This window comes from Rhineura floridana, chromosome 9, assembly GCF_030035675.1.
Source record: "Rhineura floridana isolate rRhiFlo1 chromosome 9, rRhiFlo1.hap2, whole genome shotgun sequence".
Taxonomy (NCBI): domain Eukaryota; kingdom Metazoa; phylum Chordata; class Lepidosauria; order Squamata; family Rhineuridae; genus Rhineura; species Rhineura floridana.
The window spans coordinates 46,174,667-46,194,592 of record NC_084488.1 but is presented as its reverse complement, the minus strand read 5'-3'; the positions used below and the strand labels follow the sequence as shown (position 1 = coordinate 46,194,592).

Sequence of the window (19,926 nt, the reverse complement as noted above, 5' to 3'; positions counted from 1 at the left end):
TTCACTGGATGACCCATAGTTCTATCATGAGAGGGAAAACAACTTTTCTCTATCCACTTATTCCACATCATGCATAATGTTTACACCTCTATCATGCTCTCCTTATCACCTTTTCCCAAACTAAATCACCTCCAGTGTTGGGGCTTTCCTTATGGGCGAACTGCTCCAATCCCTTGATTATTTCTGAACCTTTTCCAGCTCTACAATACCTTTTTTGAGGTGAAGCAACCAGAACCATACACGGTATTCCAAGTATGGTTGCACCATGGATTTGTATAACAGCATTATGATACTGGCAGTTTTATTTTCGATCCCTTTCCTAAATTATCCCTAACATAGGATTCGCCTTTTTCACAGCTGCCACTTTCTTGGCTGACATCTTCATCAAGCTATTCACTAACCTCAAAGTCTCATTCCAGTCACTGCCAGTTTAGACCCCATTTTGTGAAATTATGAGGGGTTTTTTACACCAATGTGCATCACTTTATACTTCCATACATTACAATGCATCTATCATTTTACTGCCCATTCACCTAGTTTGGAGAGGCCCTTTCAGAGTTCCTCATGATCCCTTTTTGTTTTAACCCTCTTGAACAAGCTTTGCTATCTCACTGCTCACCCCTAACTATAAATCATTTATAAACAAATTAAAAAGCACAGGTTCTTAGGGACTCCACTTTCTACATCCCTCCACTGGGAGAACTTAACATTTGTTCTTAATCGTTGCTTTCTGTTCCTTAGCCAGTTATGGACCCATAAGAGAACACGTCATCTTATTCTACAACAGCTAAGCTTACTCAGGAGTCTTTGGTGATGGACTTTATATCAGAAGCTTTTCAAAGTCAGCACTGAGAACCGGGAGGCAAAGTGATCTGTCTGCCATTTACAGAGAGCACTCTCAAAGAGCAGGCTGAGGGATTTTATCTCCTGATCTTAGTGCTGAGTGCCACAGTGCTGAAATTATTATTATTATTACTATTATTAGTCACTTTTTCCCCAAAATGGAACTCAAAGTGACTTACAAAAAAATATTGTGCTCAAAATGGCTTACAACAAAAGCAAACAACAATTACAAAAACAATTCCATGATAAAATAATATAACAGCAGTAATAAAACAATAACAAATGTCACAGCAAACACAAAAACCTTTTCAATACTATAAATATAACATTACATTCTTTAGCAGGCCACATTACACCTCTTGGCAATATGGCAAAAATAAAAGGAAATTAAGACAGTTTCAGCTTTACTCCTAGAAACACCCCACCCATGATGCTACTCGCAGTCTCACTCCTGCAGCCACTTCTTGCAAGCCCTCCAAAGGCAGGAGGTAGTGGGGTAGCTGGAAACACCACATTCATGAATTTATGCATGGAAGCACAGACTAGTCCCAACATCTTCCAGAGAACTTGCCATGTTGATAAAATTGCAACCTCAACACCCTTTTTAATACCACTGTTAAAGGCGTGGGGGTGGAGAAGAGGCGTTTGCTTCAATATGGCTTTTGCAGGTGTTTGTTTCCGTTGGCTCCGTACTTCTCCTGGAGCCGCCACACTTGCTCCACGCTGAGGCCGCAGCTCTCCCGCACACTGAAGCGGCACAGGACTTCCTCGGCCATCAATCAAACTGCGCCAAGGCGGCTCCGGCTGCGTCCTCGGGAGACATGATTCACCAGGTTGTAGAGGAGGAAGAGGGCCTAGAAGCAGGGCTGGGCGCAGGGCGCCTCGTCATGGCGGTAGGTGCGTCGGAGGGCAGCGGTCTCCTGGGCTGTTCTTGTTGAAAGCAGGAATAATCCCCACTTTCTTTCTTTTTTCCTTCTCCTCACACTTTCCTGCCCAGGGGCTGGGATAGGGAGGGTCACTATCCTCCACTTCAGATGTCGATGCAGTTACAGCCTTACACTGGAGTGATCTATAGTAGCAATATATAGTCTAGAGAGAGCATTCCATCCCCGGTCTCTCTTTCTGTGCATAGGTTACAGTTTTACCAGTAACCATACACCACAAATTGGGAGATAATGCTGCAGGGGCTACGAGGCCACTTCCCACAGCTTACTGGACTGGATCCAGCCTGCAGGTTAGCCAGCTGCGCTATATAGTCAAACATAACATTCTGCAAACAACCAAATAAAATGTTTCCAAATAAAAATCGGTCTTGAAATTACCTACTTGGTACATGAATTATATGCTGTTTTTTGTTCCATCTGTCAAGACAAGAATGTTTCTTGACATATAATGCAGTCACCAAATTTATAAAACAAGAAGAAAAGTTGTATTCTACCTTCCAGAAGTTTGGCTGACAGCTTCGTTTAAGCCACTTTAAATATACTGAAAGAGAATTCTGTGTAGTCAAGTCTTCACTTGGAAACCCCATGCTTTCTGCAAATAGCGAGGCTTTGTGGAAGAGAAAATAGTAAAACAAAATCTCTACATAAGTGTATTTGCAATTTAGTATGCATGCATGACAGTGGCATCCGTTAGCTTGTACAGATCTATGTGAAACACCAGCATGGAATGTTTAAACTATTTTCATACTGTAATACAACAGTCAGTACCTAAATCACTGCCCTGTATGGGTATAGTGCTTATAAATGTGGATCTCATTGTTTACGTTCTTGTCCTCAATAGAAATGTCAGCAATAACGTTTCATTTCATGGAACAAGACCATCGATCAGGGGGCTTTAGAATCCTGAACACTAACAGCAAAGTAAAAGAAACTATATCAGTTTGCAACAAGAAATCCAGAAGTGAAAGATTTATTATAAGAAACAGCAAATTATTATTATGCTGTCAGATGGTAGCTTTAAGAATGACTAAAGTAGAATATTTTAGACAGCATTGATTATTCCCAATTTTTTCTGTTTCTTTTATCTCAAATACATCTAACCTGTGTTGCTGGTTTTTTTTTCTTTTGTTATCAGAAATGTTTAAAACAAGAAAGTGCTTTCAGGACATCATATTTAGAAATTCAGTTTGATTTTTGATAACTAGCTCAAGGAGGATTCTATCTATTGCAGCTACAGACATTTTTTGAGAACACATTTCTAATGCTAAAATTCTAAAAACCAGTGCTCAGTTTTATCACTGAAGGTTGCAGTTGTTATTTGAATTTATAAAAATATTATACTAACTGTGGGCTCCAAAAAGAGCCCCCCAGCTAAGTTTATAAAAGCAAAACTCAGAGCTTGGAAGCAATTCGTTACAAGTAACAAATTACTTGTAATTCATTACTTTTTTGAGGAATGAGTGGGTACTTCCTTTACATTTTGATTGCAATAGAACTAAGAGAAATTGTATTACTTTTGAGGAGTAATTGTAATGTTTCCAGCATTACTTTTGGGCATTACTTGGGCAGGGAAGCAGGGGAAGTCTTCTGCTCCTCTGATTTGTGGATGAAAATCATGTGCCTCAAACAGGGCTTCTGTACAGTGTCGCTCTTCCCTCATGCTCTGTGGGTGGGTAGGAGGTGACGAGGGAGGAGGTGGAGAGTGAGACAGGGTGGAGTAGAGAAAACAATTGTTTAAAAAATGGATGGTGGTGGTGAAGAATGGAGTGGAAGGAAAAAGGAGCCAGAGGGCAAGAACATGGATAAAGGAGGAGAAGGAGGCAACAGCAGAATGGAGATAAAGAACTGTGGAGGTGAAAGATGACAACGTGTGTGTATGTGAATACTGCGTTTGCACTTGGCACACAAAGTGGCCTCCACCACCCTCTCTGGCTGCTATGCTGCATTTGAAGTATTTTAACTTTTTTGCAATGTTTGCTTGGGTGAGTGTCCCTTAGTTGGTGGCAGGGCAGGATCCGGGAGGTGGTGAAGTGAGAGAGATTATGCTTGCTGGCTGAGTGGGGTGTGTGTGCACTTGGTTTGATATGCAAAGATCTGAGCAGCGGCCTCTTCCTCCCTTCCCATCTCCCTTACTAGTGGAGAGACCACCTTTGCTATCTTATGGATGAAAAGAATTATTCTACTACCTCTGTATGTGTGTGTTTATTTTTAAAGTTGTTTTAGGCTACTTAGATGTGCAGCAGCCAAGGCCAGCACCTTTAAGGCGTTTTTTAAAAAAAGTAACTGAAATGTAACTGTAGTGATTACGCTTGAGAAAAAGTAATCAGTTACTTTCAGAGCAATTGTAATTGTAACAATAATTACTACTTTTTGGGCCATGTAATTGTAACTGTAATTTATTACTTTTTAAAAGTAATCTTCCAAGCTCTGGCAAAATTTCTATAAATGTGAGAGCACTAATGTCAAAATAAAGAAATAAAACAGAAAAACAAAACCGTAATTTGAAAGAATGAGCACATATTAAAAGACTGGCAGAACAAAAATGCCTTAGTTGCCCACCCAGAGGAGAACTGAGAAGGGACCACTCTTAATAGGGAGTAAATACCACTGAACTCAATGAGACTTGCTTCCAAGTGTGAGACTGGAATCCATAACACACAGAGCAGAAATAAACTATTAAGTGCATCTAGAGCACGGTGGCTCCAATCCAGCTAAACTGTTTTAACTATGCCCTATGGAAATCAAGTAACTTCTTACTTGTTGCACTGATGTCAAGGGACCTTTGTCACAACTAACTTCATCTGGATCAGGACCACTGTCTTTCACCACTGCATGGTACAGTCAAAATTTCTAAACAGCAAAATGGAAGAAGTTACCTGACTCTCCAACCAGTAAGGTGTGCCTAGTATGTTCTATCACTTTCCGTGCCACTCCAATAGCATTTTTTATGCGTCTGAGATCTGCTACTGCCCCAACTTCCATAGTATTACTGGACCAAAAACAAGGAAATGAAGCCAAAAGTAAAATAGCCAGAGAAAGTTGTAGTGAGGAATATTTAAGGTTTATACCAAAAGATACAGACTACAAGCAAATGTGTGTCTTATCTGAAGGACAAATATGAGATTTATATAGAAATGTAGGTCTAAAAGTGCTGTCTAAAAGTCACTTGCAATCCCAGTAGACTGCTCCAGAAACGTGAGTTGAACCTACAATCCAGATAGGCATGTGCTGTGAACATCTGAGAGTTTAAAGCATGTCCAGTGAGAGGAGATGCTCCACCTAAACTTGACTCACTAAACTAAATGCATGTGCTCTGATACTAGTGCACATAGCTTCTCACTAGAACATGACCTTAAAGCAGAGCATTTTTTCAACGGAAGCTTTGATAGAATGTTCTTTGCAGCCATTCATTGGAAAGATCAAAAGAACATTCTGCCAATAAAGCTTCTGTTAAAAAATGTTCATTGGGTTAAACTCCTGCTCTAGTAACCCATTTTAGTCTATAGCAGTCCCCTTCACTTTCTCTCTATAGTATACTTTAGCTTCCTTTGGATCAACATAGAAGGTCTGAGGGAAGCCCACAAGCCTGGGGATATTATGGACAGGGCATGTTTGTGTGCTCCCACCCCCTCTACCAACTTTCAGCCCTCACAAGGTCATGCAAATGCCTGAAGAGGAATTTAAACGTAACTCACTCACTGCTATAAACATATCAAAAGAGGGAAAGCCACACTGCTCTTCATTCACCCTTCCAAACACATTTACCAGCCAGGATGCAACAGCTGTTTCAAAGCATTCTAAGCCAGGTTCTCACTGTCCCCACCCCTTTCTCTCTCTTGGATGCTCAAAATACACCCTTCATCATCCAGATGTGCTGTTGGAGCTCTCAAAAGTTTCGGTAAAATACAGATTCAGTGTATTAAAATGTATAGTAAGCACTAGGGATGGAGGAAGAATCCATTTTAAACAGATTTATATACAGAATTTACTGCCGTAATCGAGCTATGTCCATGTGAGACTGTGTCTTGCATTGAGAGCTCCCTTGCGTTCAAGAGACTTGTGCATTGTGAGATTTTTTTTAAAAAAAGCCTAACTATATGCAAAATTATACACGTATTGTGTGTATAAAAGTGTGAAGCTCCATGCAATACTATATTTCTGCAGCATAATTTTGTAAGGATTAATACTAATCTCTCAGCCTCAGAGGAAGGCAATGATAAACCCCCTCTGAATACCACTTACCATGAAAACCCTATTCATAGGGTCACCATAAGTCAGAATCGACTTGAAGGCAGTACATTTACATTTATCTTTATACAGTTACATGCATTGTTGTATGCATGTGTTTATGTGCTGGTTACTTTAGAAAACCTGTAGATGAAATAATTCAATACAAAAATTGTTCATAATTTTAGCTGAACCAGTAAAAAAACCCCTCATTTCTCATCAAGATCAAGGAGTGAGATGGGAATTAGAAAAAAATCCATGTGGATAAATTTGACGTCAACATTTTCAGAAAACTCCTAGGAAGCCCCCATTCATATTCTCAGATACACACATGGTCTTTCTATGTTTCCCTATGCTTTTCAATGGAGAGGAAAGCAAGGGCAGAGCTGTCTACTCTTTGAAGTGAATGAGAAAGATTTTGAACATAGAGGAGTCATGTGTGTGCATACAACAGAACCCCTATGCCTTTTAGGAACAATAGGACTGAGGATTTCTTGTAGGTTTTCTTACCCATTCATAATCATAGCATCCAGGGTCGTTTCTCCATGTTCATCTGGGTTTCCTCCGTACCCCACACTTCCATCACACTGCTCAATTTCACACTGACCACAGCCTTTCTCTACTGCATCCAGTTCAGAGCCTCCTTCCTGTAAGGTAGTCCAAGCTGCGAACAACAAAAGCACTTACTCCACATGTAAAGTACATAGAAAACTATCGATTCTTAAGACACACACAAGCAAATCCCACTCTACAATACACAGTGCAAATGTATTCATAGGCATGATTTCATGGAGGCTGACCAACAAGTACAACAAAAACAAATCCAAGATGGTCAGGAATGTCATTATCAGTTGCAAAACTTATAAAGCTGGGATTACTAGAAATTCTACAACTGGTAGAAGTGCACATTCTATATGCATTTTTTCTAGTATCTGCCACTGTTGATAAGCAAACCAAAGTTTTAAAATGGCTCATTTGTCTGATGTGACAGCTATGAGTTCCATCTATTTTTCTCTTTTCAGGCTCAGAGTCTCCAATGAGCCACTCATGTTTAAAAGTAAAGTAAAAGCGCAGCTGCATGTAGGATGGACAACTTGCATTTTGTGAAGTGGCCCTGCTCTTTTAACAGCAGCTTTACACAGTAAAGTAACAGGGAAGGTTTTTCTGGCATGAAGATAAATGCAGGGAGAAGCTTCACTGGCCACATGCAGGTAAGGGGATGGGGAGCATGGCAGGCTGGGTGGAGATGAGATGGCCCTCACTATATGGCACAGTGTGTTGGTTACAGAAAGCAAGATTTTTAAACCATTAGTATGATGGGTTATTATCTCACAGAGGGGTTTAAAACCATTTAATCCTGCTCCTTAAGCTTATTTCACCAACCAGGTTAAATAATTTACAGGGCAAGAGCTTTAAGGGAGAACATTTTACAGAGATGCTTGGCACCGAAGGAAGAACTTGTCATCTCTCCCATGCAGAAAGCCTAAATGCATGCACACTGCACAGGAAGCACAAGCAGAAAGCGTGCAAGTCAAGTCTCTGCATTGCCTGATGTTTTTGTGAAACCAGTGGAGCCACCCCCAACACAAGCTGACAACAGGAACCCAAGCCTTGGTCACCCAATGGACCAGAATATGTTTGTGTGTCTCAGTAGAGCAAAGAGATATAGCGGAAAGAAAATGTCTCCCAAACCAAATATATGCAAACACAGAATCGTACAGGTGTTATGTGTTAATAAAATGTGACTCCTGTTACATTACTGCCAATTAGAATTGTGGATTAGAAGCCCCAGAGCACCAAAAAACTTGTAATGAAATGGTGGGGGAAACCAGTGTTTAACCATCCTGCCTATAACAACAGTGGCAGTGTGTATGTTACATTAAAGAGGTAACTAACCTGCAGTAAGCAATCTTGATTGTCTCCTCAAACCAGAATGTAAAACTTCCCATACCAAACAAAAGAAAAGCAGAAGGAAAAAAAGCAAAGGAAAGGGAGAGTAACTGTAGCTGCCAGGCCTGCATGGAAAGATCTAGGACTACAGCTCACCTCACTAGGCTTAAACTTAATCCCCCTGCCCCACCCAATGTACTTCAATGCAAAAAGGTAAGTCTTAAAAGCAAATAAAACTAAGTGCTATTTATTTATTTATTTGTATATTTGTATACTGCCCCATAGCCAAAGCTCTCTGGGCGGTTTACAACAATTAAAAACAAATATACAAATTTTAAAAACACATTTTTAAAAGCAATTTAAAAACACATGCTAAAATGCCTGGGAGAAGAGGAAAGTCTTGACCTGGCGCCAAAAAGATAACAGTGTTGGCGTCAGGAACACCTCATCAGAGAGATCATTCCATAATTTGGGGGCCTCCACTGAGAAGGCCCTCTCCGTTGTTGCTAGACTCCCAGCTTCCCTTGGAGTAGGCACCCAGAGGAGGGCCTTGGATGTTGAGTGTAGTGTATGGGTGAGTTCATGGCGGGAGAGGCGGTCCATCAGGTATTGTGGTCCTAAGCCGTGTAAGGCTTTACAGGTTAAAACCAGCACCTTGAATCGAGCTCGGAAACATACAGGTAGCCAATACAAGCAGGCCAGAATTGGTTTTATATGTTCAAACCATCTGGTCCCTGTTACCAATCTGGCCGCTGCATTTTGCACAAGCTGCATTTTCCAAACCATCTTCAAAGGCAGCCCCACGTAGAGTGCATTGCAGTAATCTAACTTGGAGGTTACCAGACCACGGACAACTGAAGCCAGGTTATCCCTGTCCAGATAAGGGCGTAGCTGGGCCACCAACCAAAGTTGGTAGAAGGGCACTCCGTGCCACCGAGGCTACCTGAGCCTCAAGTGACAGAGATGGTTCTAGGAGAACCCCCAAGGTATGAACCTTCTCCTTCAGGGGGAGTGCAACCCCATCCAGGACAGGTGGGACATCCACCATCTGGTCAGAAGAACCACCCACTAGCAGCATCTCAGTCTTGTCTGGATTGTTGAGCCTCAGTTTATTAGTCCTCATCCAGTCCATTGTCACAGGCAGGCACTGGTTCAGCACATTGACAGCATCACCTGATGAAGGTGAAAAGGAGAAACAGAGCTGCATGTCATCAGCTTATTGATGGCAACGCACTCCAAAGCTCCAGATGACCGCACCCAAAGGTTTCATGTACATGTTGAACAGCATGGGAGACAGAACTGACCCCTGCAGAACCTCATACTGGAGAATCCAGGGTGCTGAGTAATGTTCTCCAAGCACCACCTTCTGGAGCAGACCCGCCAAGTAGGAGCAGAACCACTGCCATGCAGTCCCTCCCACTCCCAACTCAGCCAGTCTTCCCAGAAGGGTACCATGGTCGATGATATTGAAAGCCGCTGAGAGATCAAGGAGAACCAACAGAGACACACTCCCCGTCTCTCTCCCGACAGAGGTCATCATACATCATACACGGCAACCAAGACTGTTTCCCTGCCAAAACCAGGCCTGAAACCTAACTGAAACGGATCCAGATAATCGGTCTCATCCAAGAGTATCTGGAGCTGGCCTGCCACCACTCGTTCAAGGATCTTGCCCAGGAATGGAACATTTGCTACCAGCCTATAGTTATTTATTTATTTTATTTATATTATTTATTTATTTATTCAGCTTATATCCCGCCAAACTAGCAAACAGCTCTCTGGGCGGCAAACATAGCAACATATACAATAATAAAATTACAAAGTCAGTATAACAAATATAAAAATACACCATCTAAAATAGAAATTACAGCATTTACATAAATAACTTAAATTAAAATGCCTCAGAGAAGAGAAAGGTTTTAACCTGGCGGCGAAAGGATAATAGTGTCGGCGCCAGGCGTACCTCCTCAGGGAGACTATTCCACAATTCGGGGGCCACCACTGAGAAGGCCCTAGATCTTGTTACTACCGTCCGGGCCTCCCTATGGGTCGGGACCCGGAGGAGGGCCTTCGTAGTAGACCGTAGTGTACGAGCCGGTTTGTAACGGGAGAGGCGTTCCTGCAGGTATCGTGGTATTAAGATTTTCCTAATATGTACATATGAAACATGTGCAGAGCACCTCTCCCTTTTTTCACTACAGGGAACCACAACCAGATTCCTTAGGACTGGAGTAGGGGCTCCTCAGAAAGTGTGTGACGCATTTGTTGGCCAGGGAGACAAAACAGGTGGTGGGACCCGAAGTTCCAAGGTCAGGGAAAATCCTGATGTGGGCGGTGTCTCCCTCTCCAATCAGCCAAAAACTGGTTAGACTGAATGCCTCTCACCAGCAGTAGCCTTCCCTTACTGCTCAAGGCAGCTCAATGTAATCTGAGAATTCCCCTCAATGCCTAGTTTCAGGAATAATAATAATAATAATAATAAAATAAAATTTTATTTAATTAGTCGCCCATCTGTCCGCCTAAGCGGACACTCTGGGCAACGTACACAATATAAATACAATATAAAAACATATGCATATAGCAAATTACAATATTAACAGCAATTCATAAACCATCCTTCAGTAATACAATATAAAAACCTAACCCACCCCAGAAATCCCATAGGCCTGCCTGAACAGCCAGGTCTTTAAAGCTTGGCGAAAAGCCATCAGGGAGGAGGTGTGACGAAGGTCAAAAGGAAGTAAGTTCCAGAGGGTGGGGGCCACGATTGAAAAGGCCCTCTCTCTGGTCCGCACCAGTCTAGCTGTTTTCACCGGTGGGACCGAGAGAAGGTCTTGTGAGGCTGATCTTGTTTGGCGGCATATTTGGTGATACTGGAGGCGTTCCTTCAGATATCCTGCTCTAGGTTTCTAATGCCAGTGCATTAGAACCCCAGTCCACAGATCCCAGCAGGCAGTTTGTATGAGCACACAACTGCCTACAAGGATCTTCAGAATATATGATTGGTGCTGAGCAGAGGAGAGCCATCGTGAACTGAGGGAGCGGGAGGAATACAAAAACCCCTTCCAGATCAGGTCGAGGACCTTCCACACACGCTTCCCCTTTAAGAAACCACAGAACCCCTGGGGAAAGGGAAACAGCACCTGCTTCGGTAGCGTTCTTAAATGCCCAGGTGTTCATGACCAGAGGCAGCTGAGACTCCTGGCTACTCGCTGCGGCCCAGCCCGCCGCCTGCAGCCACAGTAGTAGAGGCAACATGCAGGATCCCCTCAGGCAGCGCTCACGCCACATTGCTAGCGCCGCTCTAGGCGCTCCACGATCCCAGCAGAGCCCGCAAGCACCACTTCCTTCTCGTGCTTCTGCCCGCATCTTGTGATGGCCGGCGAATTAACCGCATGCGCAGTAGTCTGGGAAGGGTGGAGTTTATGCCGCTGCGTAAGAGGCTTGCGCACACTGGTCTTGGTGTCGGGTGCTACCTTCTGGTGGTGTTGGCGGGCTGAGGCGTGGCTGGTTTCCTTCATGTGACTTCTCCCACTTTGTCCTTCCCTTAGAATTTCATTAGAGTTAGGAAAAGGAGAAAGCAACTATGCCAAAGAACCATCGTCTAGTTATACAAGGATGTAGGTTTAGCAAGTGAGCAAACTTCTACTTGTCTCCTTGAAAGCCACTTGGGATTGTCTTCTTCCAAGATTGTTTCCTTTCAGTCCAGTACACACTTACCTAGCAGTAAGTCCTATTGAACTCAATGGCACTTACTTCTGAGTAGACATGGATTGCAACACTTGTCTACATTTGGCTTGCGTTGCATGCAAGGAAGAAGAAAAAGTTCGTCGTTTATAGTAGGTAGGTAGGTAAGGTTTATTGCAGTCTTAGCCATAGGCCATGTGCAAACACAATAAATACAAACAGACACAGGGAAACATATACCATTAAAATTAATTAAAACCAGGAATCTAAAAGGATTTAGGAAACAGCCCTACTGGGGTATTTCATTAGTAAATTTCGCTCTTAGTTTTTGTGCTGCTAAAGCACAAAAGGAGAGCCATCCTGAACTGAGGGAGCGGGAGGAATACAAAAACCCCTTCCAGATCAGGTCGAGGACCTTCCACACACGCTTCCCCTTTAAGAAACCACAGAACCCCTGGGGAAAGGGAAACAGCACCTGCTTCGGTAGCGTTCTTAAATGCCCAGGTGTTCATGACCAGAGGCAGGTGAGACTCCCGGCTACTCGCTGCGGCCCAGCCCGCCGCCTGCAGCCATAGCAGTAGAGGCAACACGCAGGATCCCCTCAGGCAGCGCTCACGCCCCATTGCTAGCGCCGCTCTAGGCGCTCCACGATCCCAGCAGAGCCCGCAAGCACCACTTCCTTCTCGCGCTTCTGCCCGCATCTCGTGACGGCCGGCGAATTAACCGCATGCGCAGTAGTCTGGGAAGGGTGGGGTTTATGCCGCTGCGTAAGAGGTTTGCACACACTGGTCTTGGTGTCGGGTACTACCTTCTGGCGGTGTTGGCGGGCTGAGGCGTGGCTGGTTTCCTTCATGTGACTTCTCCCACTTTGTCCTTCCCTTAGAATTTCATTAGAGAGTTAGGAAAAGGAGAAAGCAACTATGCCAAAGAACCATCGTCTAGTTATACAAGGATGTAGGTTTAGCAAGGGAGCAAACTTCTACTTGTCTCCTTGAAAGCCACTTGGGATCGTCCTCTTCCAAGATTGTTTCCTTTCAGTCCAGTACACACTTACCTAGCAGTAAGTCGCATTGAACTCAGTGGCACTTACTTCTGAGTAGACATGGATTGCAACACTTGTCTACATTTGGCTTGCATTGCATGCAAGGAAGAAGAAAAAAGTTCGTCGTTTATAGTAGGGATCGGGATTCCGTGGCCCTTCAGATGTTGAACTCAACTCCCATCAGCCCTAGCCAGCTGGGCAAGTGGTCAGGCATTGTGGGAGCGCGAAGAGCCACAGTTCAGTGGCTAGAGTATCTGCTTTGAGTGTAGAACGTCCCAAGTTTAATCCCTGGCATCTCCAGCTAGAGCTGGGAAAGACTGCCTGAAATCCTGGAGAGCTGCTGACTGTCAGTGTAGACAGTACTGAGCTAGATGGACCAGTGGTCTGACTCTGTGTAAGGCAGCTTTCCATGTTCCCATAAGCTGCAGTCCAACAAAATCCCGGAGGGCCACAGGTCCCACATTCCTGCTTTACCAGACTGATTCTTGACTTTCCTTTTGCAGGGGTGGGGACTCTGCTCATCCTGAACTCAGGCCACAGAGAGACAAAAGGCAAGCAAAGATTGGACACCCTCGTGCTGCCTAGAGAGATTGAGAGGGTTAGCGCCTTAGCTTACCTGCCCAGGTAACAGTCGTAATAGGAATAACCTCATATGAGCAGTAACTTTCATTTGTTAATCACCTAGGATAAATCAGGTGCTGATGCTGCTTTTCAGCTGGATGAAGGTTTTGGTATAACAGTACTGAAAATACACTTTGCTTCTAATATTTGACTTAGAGAAAATATTTCTATGTAGTGAAGTGCCAGAGGTTAATTTGGCTCAATATGTATAGTTCATATTTCTTAAACATGGGAAGACAAGATGTCAGGACCTTGTATAAGACAAGATACAGTTTCAAGACGTGTGTATATTTTTAGAGCATCCAAGCTATTTTTAAAAGCCTGAGGCTTTTAGCACAACAAAAAGAAAAAAGCTGCTGCAGACTTTGAAAGACTCATTTAGTCACCGACTTGGCTCATAGCCTTTTATTATAAAAGTCTACCAAAAAAACCCAAAATAAAATATATACAGCTTGAAAGATACAATGACTTGACCTTTGCACCAGAAGTTCCTTAAGGATGTTATTACAGGAAGTCCAGAAAAAAAATCTTATTTTTTGGTGTTAATTCATTTATGTGAAACTTTGTACTGGTGTTAATTCATTTATGTGAAACTTTGTATTCCAACCCTATTCTTTTTATAAAGACTTTTTTGGGGGGGGAAGTGAAATGTGCATGTGATTAAATGGAGAGAAAGGTTAAAAAGGAACAGAGTGGATGTATGTCTGTTAACAAATGAGCAGACAAAAATCAACAGTATTTTTTTCAGTAGGCTCCAATACATTTTTTTTTAAATCTGGATTGTAGCAAGGAAAATAAGATGCACAAACAATTATGCAGTGGTAAAGTCCTAGGTTATATACTATTGTTAAGAAAATATTTATATGGATGCATGCCACCTCAGCATGCAAAGCAGTAGGATAAAAAATGCCATCTTGCAATGCAATCCTATACATGTTTGCTTACTCAGGCTAAGTTGTATGTTATGCTTAATGTGTAGCATTCAGCTATGTTTTTAATTAAAGGGTTGGAGAGAATGGTATAATCAATGGGAAACTTTTTTTAAAAAAAACATAGTCACATGGGGAGAGTCTGAGAACAGCTGAGGAGCGAAGGCACAAATCTCCTGTCTTTGTGTGTTGCAATCCCAATAAAAACGAGGCCTCCTCACACTTGTAATTAAGTCAAGAAAAAATGGAGTTGTAGCTGCATGCCATGCATTAAGGGCAATGGGTAGTTTGGCCGTCAGAAGTAAGGTGTATTAGTCCGAGATAAGTACATAGGATTGCAGTGGATTGTGGTGGAAGGCAGCTTGAGACTGCTTTTCAGAAACTCGTGTCTGCCAGTTCTTGGTAAAACTGAATTCATAAACTCTTAAACTGTATCTTCATCTTCTGTGAAAAACTGAATTTGAATAGTTCTTATCAGTTCAACAAAGAATACAACTTATGTAAAGGTAACACCTGTATTGGGAGGCCTATTGTATAACTGCTCAAACTCTGGTGAAAATGGAGGAGGAGAGTCAGTATAGTTAAGCTGCAATCCCAACCCCTCCTCCCTGAGTTGATGACTAGAGGCATGGGGTTAGGATGATGTGCAGGCCCCTTTTTGCTGGCATCCATTGGTTATATATTTTTAAGGTCTGTTTTTATGATGTTTTATAGTGTTTTTAGTGTTTTGTTTGCCGCCCTGAGCTCCTACTGGGAGGAAGGGCAGGATATAAATTTAATAAAAAATATTAATATAATTAAACAACCCTAAGAGGTAGTTTAAGCTATTGCTTTGTCAGAAGTTGCCTTAAAGGTAAAGGTAAAGGTGTCCCCGCACTTGTAGTGCAAGTCGTTTCCGACTCTTAGGGTGACGTCTTGTGACGTTTACTAGGCAGACCGTATATATGGGGTGGGATTGCCAGTTCTTTCCCCGGCCTTTCTTTACCCTCCCAGCATATGCCGGGTACTCATTTTACCGACCACGGATGGATGGAAGGCTGAGTGGACCTCGACCCCTTTTACCGGAGATTCGACTTCCTCCTTCCATTGGAATCGAACTCCGGCTGTGAGCAGGGCTTTCGGCTGCGTTACCACCGCTTACCACTCTGCGCCATGGAAATGCTGAATTTGGAAATTCTTTGTGACCATAAATATTTACCATGAATGTTATTACTTAACGTGGCATGTGGATCAAATCTAAGTTATTATTTGGTAAATGGTCTGTAGTCACTGTTTCATAGCCTAATTCTATTCAGAATTAGGTGTATAGCAATATGGATCTGAATTTGGTTTAAAAGTCCTAAGATCCTCTGGCCTGGCTGATCACAGTCTAATCTAAAAAGCAGAGGGTTCTGGTCTTGATCTCTAAAAGTCTTAGAGGTTACTAGAATTTCACAAACAAGGTCTGTTATTTGTTCTAGTCAGAGAATAATTTTAGCTGAGGATACTGTTTACTGAAGACAGATTATTCTGTTTGTTGCTGCAGAGCCACAGTGATGAAGAAACCAGGTGTTTTCTCTAGGTCATGTACTGGGCAAAGGTACATTTTGGGGAAACACGACTATTTTTCTAACACTGTTTAAGCTGGTTAAAAGAAAACTCATCACAGCCTCACATTTAACATGTAAAGAAACTGGTCAGCAAAAAGCATTATTGTTCAGGCTTCTTGCTCAAGAATATGCTTCTTGTTAGTTACTTGATCTCAATACAGTCAGCATGCTACTTAGCAAGTGCACTCCACATCTCCAAGCTTTCCTGCCAGATCATATATGTCATTTTAACAGTGTAACACAAAATCTCATTGGTGTGATCTGTGGTGTCCGTGGACCACTGGTGGTCTGCAAGTTTCATTCAGGTGGTCCATGGCATGTCCACATTAAATATTCATATTGATTTTTAACTGTATTTCAATTGCTTCTTTCATTTCTTAGGTTGTTTTTATTGTATTACCATTTGAATTCTATGGAATGCAACTTGTAATACAATAACATACCATGTAAGAAAGAAAAGAAGCAATTTAAAACACAATTAAAAACCATACAACACCTAGCAAAGTGTGTTACATTTAATTGCTACAACTTGCAGAAAAATGATTTAGTGGTCCATCAAGAGCACCAGCGATTTTTCAAGTGGTCCATGGGGGAAAACAGTTGGGGAACCACTGCTCTAAGACATAGCTGGTCTTCGATTCATTATCCTGTTCACCAGATGAAGCTCTGCTCTGAGCAAACTATCCAAGTTTATTGGTAGCCTCGGAAATCTCTGTTACTAGTTTTGTCTGTGTATGAATGCTTCCATGAAGAAGGCAGCCTGCTATTGTGAGTCAAACAGGTGGAGGGGATCCTAGGTATTTATTTATTTTTATTTATTTAATTTAATTTATATACCGCCCTAAGCCCGAAGGCTCTCTGGGCGGTGTACAAAAAGATAAAAAAACAAGCAATGTATAAATACAATAAATCAAGAAAACAAAACAAACAAACAATAAAAGAACCAAACAACATCCAAAATACAAATAATGATGAAAATGCTATTAAAACACACTTTAAAATGCCTGGGAGTATAAAAAGGTTTTCACCTGGCGCTGAAAAGATAGTAGCGTCGGCGCCAGGCGCACCTCATCAGGGAGGCTGTTCCACAGTTCGGGGGCCACCACAGAAAAGGCCCTGGTTCTAGTCACCACCCTCCGAGGTTCTCGATGGGATGGCACTCGGAGGAGGGCCTTAGATGTTGAGCGCAGTGTCCGGGTAGGTTCATATTGGGAGAGGCGGTCCACCAGGTATTGCGGTCCCATGCCGTGTAGGGCTTTATAGGTCAAAACCAGCACTTTGAATCTAGCCCGGAAACAAACAGGAAGCCAGTGCAGACGGGCCAGAACAGGTGTTATATGAGAGGACCTTCTGGTCCGCGTCAGCAATCTGGCCGCTGCATTCTGGACTAGTTGTAGTTTCCGAACAGTCTTCAAGGGCAGCCCAACGTAGAGCGCATTGCAGTAGTCCAGTCTAGAAGTTACCAGAGCATGAACAACTGAGGCGAGGTCGTCACTGTCCAGATAGGGACGTAGCTGGGCTACCAGGCGAAGATGGTAGAAAGCATTCCGTGAAAGGTATGAAGAACATTGCCCTAGATTCCTTTTCCATTGCAGTTCACCTAAGCCCACTAGAATCAATGGAACTAGGCATGCCTAATGGGAAAGATTCAGACTGTAAATGCATTGCACCTTGCTACGCTTTGCCCTCTAGTGTTTAAAAATTGAGACTGCGTTGTGGCTTCATAAATTGAATACAGTTGTACAAATCTACTTTTTTTGTCTAATTACCACTTGTAAACTGTACATTTATGTGGGATGCATGTCCAAAACAGCTTGTTGACTATATTGAGATTCACGTCCCTATATTATAACTTCGTTTGTTATAAAGTGACATGTCATCTAGATTAATTCAAATCTAGTGTTCACTGGAGTGATCACTGTCGTAAATCAGAGATGGAGAACCTGTGGCCCTTCAGATCTTGTTTTGACTCCAACTTAACATCTGGAGGGCATCACCAGGTTCCATATCTCTGCCTTAAACTATTATCATGGCAGATGGCATTTGTTCATTGCTATTGGTTGTCAGTTAGCTTCTGGGGATAATTCTGGGTCTTACCTTTTAAGTGAAGTCAGGGTTATGATTGACAAGGGATTTTGTTGCCCTCCAGGTAATAACTAGAACCCCCTGTAAGTTCAGAAAACGCTTATCTTATTCTGCTTGTCTGAAAATCTCATAAACTGAGTAAGTTTATATCAGGAGATGTAGAACAAAAAATCACAGCAGGATCATGGTAGGCAATTGTTTACTGTAAACAATTTCAGCTATGATTATAATAAGTGTACATGCAGGGTTTTTTAAATTACTTGCAAAAATAGCATATTATACATTTTATCTTTCAAATAAATTTTGAACAGAAACTTAAAAGAAGTGTACACGTAACTTATGATGCTATTACAGTGTATTAAAGCTGCAATGCTAATCCCACATACCGGGAGTAAACCCCATTGAATTCAATAAGATTTACTTTTGAGTAGATACGGTTAGGATTGTGCTGTAAATCTATGGGACTTCTGAGTGAACATAGCAAAGGATTGTGTTTGTGTTATAAACCTTATTCTTCCCATCCAGTCCTGGACTACAACCTGGGAGACCAGGGTTCAAATCCCCACATAGCTATGAAGCTCACTGGGTGACCTTGGTCCAGCCACTGCCTCTCAGCCTCAGAGGGAGGCAATGGTAAACCTTCCCTGAATACTGCTTACCATGAAATCCCTAGTCATAGGGTCGCCATAAGTCGGGATCGACTTGAAGGCAGTCCATTTCCATTTTACCTAGGTATCACTGCTTTTATTTTGTAGGAAACTAATGTTTTTTTTTTAAATGTTCCGCAATGACCAACTGGTTTTGACAATAAACTATCGAATGGGGTGTATGTATTTTTACATCTCCAGTGTGTGTGTATGTGGAGTCTTTGCAATAACCTTGTGAGGTAGAGTTGCCAATTGGAAACCAAGGCAGTTCACAAGAAATAAAGCCATTTAAAATCCAATAACCATAAAACAAGTACAGTAGGGCCTTGCTTATACGGCAGGTTCTGTTCCGGACCACCACCGTAAAGCGAAATCCGCCATAAAGCAGAACGTATTGACTAACATTGTCTAAAATGGCACCCGACGCCGTAAAAATAGAACAAGTGCCATAGGAGCAGGGCCTTTCTGCAATTGACAACTGCTGTATCAGTGGAATGCTGCAAAATGGAGCGCCGCAAAGCGGGGCCCTACTGTATAAAACAGTTACAAAACGGCTTGAAGTGGCATGATTCTGAATTTTGGGTTGGGTGAGTGAAGTTCATTATTACTTGAGGTTGCAGTCCTGTGCACGCTTCCCTGTTTGAGTAAGCCTTATTGAATACATTGGGACTTGCTTCTGAGTAAACGTACATTGGATTGCACTATAATATATATTTAAAGGTTGTGTAAATAATGAACATCTTTGACAGTCATGCTTATATAAATATTTCTTCATACTATGTCCCGATAAGTATCTGATTTCACATGATGGTTGTACATTATTATTTCTCTACATTTTAAGTGCGCCCTTTTTCCTTAGGGTGGTCATGGTCTCCCTCAGTTGTTTTCACTCTGAGGGTCAGATTAGGCTGAGAGATGGTGAGTAGCCCATGATCACCTTGTAAACTTGGTAGCTGATTTCCATTTAGAAAAAATGATTTACATGCAGACAATGTTTATGAAGTAGATCCACACAATACATTTAAAGCACATCCAACTCACATTTAAAGTGCGTGACTTCCCCCAAAGAATCCTGGGAAGTGTTGTTTCCCGTCACAGTTATAGTTTTCACCACCCTTAACAAACTACAGTTCCCATGATTCTATGGTGGGATTCGTGTGCTTTAAATGAATGATGTGGATCTACCCTAGATATGCTGTGCATTCATTAGTGAATTGAAAATAACAGTTTTAAAAGACGCTTTTTTAAACGGGGGAAGGGCTGTAGCTAATGATAAGACACATGCTTTGCATGCAAAGGTCCAAAATCCAATCTCTGGAAAGGACTATTGCCTGGAATCCTGGAGAGCCAATGGTAATCCATGGCATCAGTACTGAGCTAGATGCTACCAAAGGGCCTGAGTTGGTATAAGGCAGATTCCTT

At 42.3% G+C, this 19,926-nt stretch overlaps 1 protein-coding gene and 1 long non-coding RNA gene across 5 annotated transcripts in view; one reads left to right on the top strand and one right to left on the bottom strand.

Moving 5' to 3' along the window:
• Positions 1–12,339, bottom strand: part of AGA (aspartylglucosaminidase) — a 42,290-nt gene extending 29,951 nt beyond the window's left edge. For 2 of the 4 annotated variants that reach the window (XM_061583339.1, XM_061583340.1), the window contains exons 1-4: positions 11,048–11,471; positions 6,525–6,678; positions 4,664–4,776; positions 2,282–2,394 (exon numbers count right to left, since the gene is read on the bottom strand). In XM_061583339.1, the coding sequence (XP_061439323.1) occupies positions 2,282–2,394; positions 4,664–4,776; positions 6,525–6,678; positions 11,048–11,273 (606 nt within the window). In that variant the 5' untranslated portion in view covers positions 11,274–11,471. Of the gene's footprint in view, positions 1–2,281; positions 2,395–4,663; positions 4,777–6,524; positions 6,679–11,047; positions 11,476–12,066 lie in introns of those variants that run through there. The other 2 variants (XM_061583338.1, XM_061583337.1) reach the window with 2 other exon arrangements.
• A 32-nt stretch (positions 12,340–12,371) lies between these two features.
• Positions 12,372–19,926, top strand: part of LOC133363817 (uncharacterized) — a 74,350-nt gene continuing 66,795 nt past the window's right edge. Inside the window, exons 1-2 of the long non-coding RNA XR_009757774.1 lie at positions 12,372–12,651; positions 13,137–13,257. This is a non-coding gene — a long non-coding RNA (uncharacterized LOC133363817). The remainder of the gene's footprint in view (positions 12,652–13,136; positions 13,258–19,926) is intronic.